This window comes from Helicoverpa armigera, chromosome 20, assembly GCF_030705265.1.
Source record: "Helicoverpa armigera isolate CAAS_96S chromosome 20, ASM3070526v1, whole genome shotgun sequence".
Classification (NCBI taxonomy): Eukaryota; Metazoa; Arthropoda; class Insecta; order Lepidoptera; family Noctuidae; genus Helicoverpa; species Helicoverpa armigera.
Genome location: NC_087139.1, coordinates 6,323,396 through 6,331,099, shown reverse-complemented (window position 1 = coordinate 6,331,099; position 7,704 = coordinate 6,323,396). Strand labels below are relative to the sequence as shown.

Below are 7,704 nucleotides of genomic sequence, written 5' to 3'. Positions count from 1 at the left end.
ATGAATAACATCTAAAATACCAGTAAATATTACAATACTAATAAATGTTTATAGAAAATCATACATATTCATGTTATATTTTAAAATATTTTATCGGTATGCACGAAAGATTAGCACTAAAATGTTTAACAACAAAAAAACAAGGAAAATATTAACTGCAGAAAACCTTGGGTGGCCCTTTCCTGCTTACTTTTACTTTAAAGTTTGACCAACTTGAATAAGTGTACATACTTACTATCAGAAGAAGATTACGGAATAACGTCCCAACATATTGGACAGTAGGTAATACAAAGAAACTGGAAATTAATAAAAAATCAGACTTATATTACGTCAACGATTTTTTGAGACAAAAATGAATCATCCAGAATGTTTTAATGGTCACATAATTGGCGAAAGTTGACGTCATGATTGTTTTTCCAGTGTCGCAGGAACTGTGTGCAAGAATTTTCGCATTAGTTTCTGTAGTGGACTTTGTGTTTGCACCATCACTGAGTAACACAATACTTGCTTTCCCTCTTCATTTTCTATTCTCCAAAACAGGTAACCTCGCTGGTTCTGGAAACAAAATAAACCTGTAAGTGCTATATCAATAAAAAAAAATCCTTCTCCAATAGGTAGCCACATTATTTGTGAGTGTCAAAGCGAGGTGCACCTAATGCATTCTGGATCCACAAAACCACTTCAATTATTTATATTTGCACAAAGACAGATAAAACATCAATTGACATGGCACACCTGTCTCACTTATAAAACTTTGTGGTTTCCTGTTTAATCATCCGCCAACTTATGCTGCGGTTTTTGATTCATTGAACTATTATCTGCGTAAACTATCGATAGCAAAATATGTCGACGGATCTTATGTAGATAGGTTCAGGTCCCTACTATAACCATTGATGCATTGTTACTATAACCAATTAGGTAAGAAGTGCAGATAGATAGGAGGTATTAGATTTTGTGAAACAAAGTTATTTTTGTGGTAGCATATTTTTTGATATTGCGAGAAGAAGCCAGAACGTTACGTACGTTATGTTTAAAATAGATAAGTTTCATCAATAAGTGTAAATATTTACCAAAGCTATAGTGGTGGGCACCGACATCAGGCTGGTAAAGGAAGTCACCATTCCCGTTGTCACTGCGCAGTCGTAGATCTCACAGCGCTCTGGTAACATCAATTAACAACATGTAACAAAAAAATTCAGAGCCCTTCCTTCCCCTTTATAACATCAGTCCATATTATGCGTAGGTACGTACTATTTCATTATTTAATTTCAGTGTTGACAGGTCGCAGTCAGATTGGTTCAGTGTTATGCGTGTAGTACCTTTGTCCAATTTGTATACAAGTGTAAATTGACTAATCGAGTCGTTTAGAACTTGAAATAAGCCGATAATAAAATAATAACAAAAGAGATTGCGTATTGGGTTTTTGCATTAGATAAGGGAGCGCCGTGCACGCACAACTCAGCTACGGAATCTGGGGATGCGCAGATCAGCATAGACGTAGATTCAGTAGAGTTTTGACATTCATTTTTTGTTTGAGAAGGACAGATAGACAGGGACCTGTCTGTGACCTCTCTTTTGAAATATTTTAATGTACTAGGTATGAGGGTCCTTAATTAAATAATCAAGGAAAGCAAGATTTGTTTTGACCGAGTAAAATGGCCTTAAAAATATCGAAAAGTTTAGTTAGAGGTTAAATCCGCGACCAATAACAAACGCAAAGATGCTAAACATAAAAAATGTGCTAAAAAAGGACCTTGTACCTACTTTTCGGTGGATTTACAAAGTAAACAAAATTGTCGGGGTCACTTGAGGAGTTTCTTTGGATTTGGACACGTAAGATACTGATTTACAATTGCGTTGATCATGCTTTGATTGTCGTTACACTTTACAGTTGTTAGACTCGGAGTCATCTCAATATCAGACCAAAATCTGTCAACAAGTTTGCCTATTTTACATATAGATACCCTATGACGGCTGGCCTAATACACAATCGCTTCCTTGTGTCTAACAATTTCACTCGAGACTGGTGAGTTAGACCTAGACCCGAAGCCGACCTCGCAGGCAGAAAAGGTTGAAAAGGTGACGCTAACCAGATGCTGCACATGAACTTATAGGTACGGTTTCAGTAGCAGTAGTTATCCTAGCTATTTCCTATCTTCGTGTTTTTTAATGCCTTTTGTAACTAATAATGCTAATTAAAGAGCTATTCAATTATTGCACTTGCAGTAAGACTTGTGTAGCGTCTTGGTTGCTAAATAGAAGAGTGCCTTTAGAGATTATTTCCTGACAATGAGGAAAATTAATAGGTAAACTTATGTATATCAATCATTGGCGTCACCACGAATTACTAATTGTGTATTGTCGATGGCTGCACACAGTGCGACATTCAATTAATCACAAAGGTAAGGAGTACCTGAACTTTATATATGTAGTTTATAAACATGTCTAAAGGACATATAACTAGATATAAGTACGGGGTATATAGGTATTTAATCTTACCTGGACTTACTCGCGTTCTCAGATTAAGGTGATTAATATGTATCACGACATTTTGATCCAGGTTCCGTGATACAGAATCTGCAATAAAAAATACTTCGCACTAAGAACTGTGGGTAACGCTGATAACTATCGCATCGGTTTAGTGATGCAAAATATGACTGCGGTTATGGCAGGTTCGATTTCGAAAAACATCTCGACCCAAAGATATTATAAGGCTCAGTCTCATATTATGTACCCAGTCCGCGGTTACAACCGTTACAAGTCACTTCACCCTCATCCCAATAACTATAATTTTCTAAGTATTAGATAGTAGCTGTTAATTTGCGAATGAATAATATTATGTGTTTGATAAATATTAATCAGAAAATTACTTACTACAAAAACTTAAACGCCTCTTTTACACTTGTCTAAAAAAATTGTGGCTCCAAAATGAACCATATGTCAACGTCATAATTTGACATTTTTTTAGACAAGGTTTCAACAAGGCTTAAGGCTAAAGGTTTAATAAAAGTTTTTGTGGTAAGACGGTTACGGTGGTTAAGACGGACTGAATGTTTTAAATTAACTGACTCCAGCTGCGGTTTTCTTTGGGTTTTTTATTTTATGTCAATGTTCTCACCTGCATAGAAGTCCAAGCTGACTGGGACATCTTCTCCTACCGTCACGTGGCATGGTATCCGCGAGTCACACCCGTCAATATTCACAGCCTTCAACTCGTACTGCGACCCTGGAGAAATAACATTACTTATTATTTGAATTGATTATTCAAAACAACGGTACGATACTGGCTATTCTATGCACCCACCTACTACTTAATAAAGAGCCGATCGATTGAGCTTAGGTATTATCTGTAGAAGGCAAATCGGAAAATGTAGCTTTTCTTTATTTAGGTACCTAACATTTGTTACCCCATTTATGATTCAGACTATCTAGTACAACAACTATCACTATCACAATTGAGAGTCGCGACGAAACTAATGTAAAGTGATAATTTTATTAGAATGAGGCTAACACCATATCAGTTCTAGTTTATTGGCATATTATACAACGTTAAATAGATTAGATTAATGAGACAAAATCTGAGATTGAAGGAGATAAGATTTGATTATAAGGTACCGGTTTCTAATTTTAACGTATGAAGTACAAGTACCTATTGAATGGCCTGGCCTACTCTACTTAGATATTTTTAGCATAAGTACCAAATTGTTTATTTATGCACCGATTAGGTACCTATCGGTGTCGTTAATAGGTAGCTATAATATATACACCAATAGGTAATATATACTTAGGTACTCGGAGAGCTACCACGTAAAGGTATACAAAGCCTCAGCCTGTTTTTCATGTGTTGTGGTTGTGGCAAACGACAACACTGATAGCCTGATGCTTGATGATAAGTAGAACACCAGAGCAATCGCAATTAAGTTGCTTCCTTCGAGAAACATAGACTTTCGAACATCGTTGGGTTGCCCTTCTTACGGAATTTTGGGTACAGTGAGAAATTGACCCAGTGGATTTGTACCGAGATGTTTTTATGAGAAAAGGAGCTTCTACTACACTGTATTACTTCCATAATTATTATTTCTTAAATATCCTCCTTCATTGCATCTCTATTTCTACCGTAGGTGTACTTAAAACCCTTATTTTGACGGTAGGTCGCTTACAGTTAGTGAGAGATTAAAATGATGAATGAATATAAATTGCTCATGAACAATCTCGCACGAAATCTTGAAATACCATACCTACCTTGTTATTGATGATTGTTTTTTGCTTAATATTGTGTAACAATAGATAAGTAAATATCATAGTCTTAAAAACTCATTCCCTTACAATGAATCTACAGGCTGAGATGCCTAATATCTACCTTTTTTTATTATTTTTGATTCATTATTTTCAAATTTACTTAGTACAAAATAATAAAAAATGCATAAATACGAGTGAGTACCTAAAGTACCTACCTACCAAGGTAAAAAAAATATAACGATACCTTAAGTAAATGATTTGATGAGGATGAGATAGTTAAAAGGTACTGACCATACAGCCGGAAATCTACGGTAACCTCGAGAAAATGAAATTACTCATAGGATATGATACCGATACCTCAATTGATTCACAAAAATCACAGCAAAAACCGTCATAAATTGAAAATCTATTTTGTGAATCAGAGATATTAATCACATTTATCGTTTAAGTACACCGATATCGTTTATATTCGCTACTGTAATTGCGATTATGACGCGATAATGATTTCAAGAGAAACGGAAATTCGAAGTACAGCATTGATTTCGACTAAACCTGCACTCATGCACTTTGTTAATCCTATTAAAACTTATTAATGGACGACAAAAATAAGATAATGATTGTGCACCTACTTAGGTACATTGAAAATTATTTACCTCTTTCGTCGAATTTTTTTAGCCTATTCTTTATAAGAATGTAAGACTTCCGAAATCCTACATTAGTACCTTCATGCCTACCTAAATACCTACTGTTGGTGCTTCTACCGAAATAATAAAATACGGTACTGGATACCTATTAGGTTTTACTAACAGTGCGTGTGCTTGACTTGCACTGGGTGACTTATCTTTTTAAAGTAAGTAGGTACCCACTTTTTACAGCACCTACTTAGTAGGTCCTTTTATGTATTCTGCACTTCACCACCCTTATTTCTTAGAAGGATGTGTGAAAAGTATTGCTACCCAACCCAACTGGATTCCGCATGGCAGCAGATACAGCACGTAGTAACTATTATATAATCTGTGCTACAGCCTACGAGTATAATAGCAGCATCTCCTGGCTGGCCAACCTGATTGCATGAAGAACATGAATTCATTCTTTTACTTTCGAATACAATACTTGTTATGTAGGCAGGTACCTACTACATACAAAAAATGCATTTGGGTGGGTATCTACTTACTTAATCGTGAATCATAATTGCTTTTTTAATTATCATGGTACCTAATTATATTTCGTAGGTAGGTACCTAAACTACTGAAATTTCTAGATTAATTGTTCTATTAACACGTTATACGGCCAATAGTTGAGTAAGAAATATTTTAGCAGGTTTGACGATGTTAACAGTCAACAAATAAATAGGTATTCTAACCGGACAGGAATTATCCACAAGGTTACAAACGGATTGAGGTACTAAATCCCTTGTTTTGCATACGAATCAACATCATTATCTCGGGCTTCATCCACTATTGGAACATAAACCTCCCCTGTGAATGCGAATCTCAATACAAATCAATCTCAATCCGCAATCCTAAAATGATATGAGACTTACCTAACAAAAGCAAAGGTCCTACCTACAAAAAATATCAGTTTCATAATATTTTTTAAATTTTTAGTTTATTAATGGAACAATAGAACGTTATTTATAAGCTTTTGTAAAAGGAAGAGGGTTGCGACACACAATTTGCTCACCACAGTCCTGAAAGATGACGCTTGCTCGCAAGTCTCCGATAAACAACTGCAGCAAAAATATTACGTACACTAAAAACATATTTAATTTTTGATTTACCAAGTTTCACAGTGGTATTCCAAGAGAATGAAAGTTTTGCAACTAAATTGTATGTAAACATATATCAACGACGAACGGGCCCAGTGATTATCGCCAAGATAACATTGACACGGGCCGGAGCATGAATTCAGCTGCATCGGACAAAAGGTGATTATGATTACTATTAATTAAATAAATCCTGTTTACACAGGTACAGCTAAAATATCTAATTATCTACGCATACCTAAGTATATTTGATAGCCATCAAAGTGTATGATACGAACGCATATCTACTGCATAGCTATCTACCACGTACTCCCCACCCACAAAGATCTAAATCCCTACGTGGAAACCTGCTGAATAGATTTTATTGAAACCGCTTTCAAAAGACATAAATTAATCCAGCTTTAAGTTTTAGTACCTACTTGAGAACACACAGGCCTGCATTTTAACGTCAAAATTGTGCAGCATGCTGACTGCACTTCTTATCAAAAAGCTGAGTGGCGACTTCGAATAAAAGTTTAGAGGAAGCTATTAAAATCTCAATGATAGTCAAGCACGTTGAAGACATTGACCGTATAAGCTGCTAATGTACCACCATAGCAATAAATTTACCATTAAATTGTTGGCTTTTAAACATAATGGAACCGAGATATTCTTCATGATAAGTAGACTACGTTAGTAGGTAGGTAGTTGGCAATTCTACTGCAAAGTGTGGTGCCTTGCCTTTACTTATTTTTTTTCTTAACTCAGGTTTATGTTTAATGTCTTTTGTCATTAATTAGCTGACCGGCTAAATTAAATACTAAATCCAAAGTATATAAACAACCATTTTTAGTATGACACTACGATCACTACGTCAAGATACACCAAGTTTATCTTGAACAGTCCGTGGCTGCGCTGTAGGTAGGTAGACATTAATTTTATTCAAGGACCACCGTTTTCATGAGGAAGCTTTAGGTAGCTTTAAGCAAACTTGTATCTATGATTAATCCAGGTGCAAAACTAGGGCTAATCGCTATTGAGGTATTTATAAGCCTGCTTCTTGAATGTATCTACGATTGAATTGCGAAGTAGGTAGCCGAGAAGGCAATAGGAATTAGGTAATCTTTGTGTTCTATTATCGACCAATTCTCATAATCCTTTTAAATTGCACAAGAATGTAACATTAATTTAATGGTTTGGTTTTGGAAATTAAAAAAATAGTTCCCAAAAAAATCGATAGATGATGTTGTATCTACTACGTTCCTGGGCATCGGCCGTTGCCAAAATGTCAAGTCTAAAAAACATTGTTTATCGCCGAGCCCTTTATTATTTGTGGTTTGGTTCAATAAAGCAATAAAGTCCCAGACTCTGAACGAGTTGCGCAATCTTCAATTTTAACTCTAAATAGCCTGTCTTTCGCAAATTGTACAATGCGTAATAGTGTGCGCAATGGATCGTCTAGGAAGTGCTTAATAAAGATATGCACCTTTGTTATCCGGTTCTTGGGTGTTTTCGGGAGTTTATAGGTGCTATAAAATTATTCAGCTGGTACACTAGTTTTAGTTAGAACTAGATTTTTCCAATTTGTCGCTTAATTAACGTTCTTTTCTTACCTCTACCTGACTGACAGTCCGAAAGAAATAAACACTGCACTACTAAAAGACTGAATGGAAAAGGCTGTATGGTCGAAAGACTTTAGCTTGCCCTACGGGCAAAAAAAA

General features: G+C 35.5%; 1 protein-coding gene across 2 annotated transcripts; it reads right to left on the bottom strand.

The window, feature by feature from the left end:
- Positions 1 to 303: 303 nt before the first annotated feature.
- LOC110373460 (uncharacterized) lies at positions 304 to 6,169 on the bottom strand. 2 transcript variants are annotated; one of them, XM_064039881.1, is made up of 5 exons: positions 6,020 to 6,169; positions 3,119 to 3,226; positions 2,500 to 2,577; positions 1,071 to 1,159; positions 304 to 555 (listed from the first exon to the last, which is right to left on the bottom strand). In XM_064039881.1, exons 1-5 carry the CDS (start codon positions 6,078 to 6,080, stop codon positions 403 to 405), a joined length of 489 nt encoding a protein of 162 aa, XP_063895951.1. In that variant the 5' UTR covers positions 6,081 to 6,169; the 3' UTR covers positions 304 to 402. The 2 variants fall into 2 exon arrangements, with proteins under 2 accessions (XP_063895951.1, XP_021186408.3); XM_021330733.3 differs by having other exon boundaries at positions 5,923 to 6,140.
- Positions 6,170 to 7,704: the final 1,535 nt, after the last annotated feature.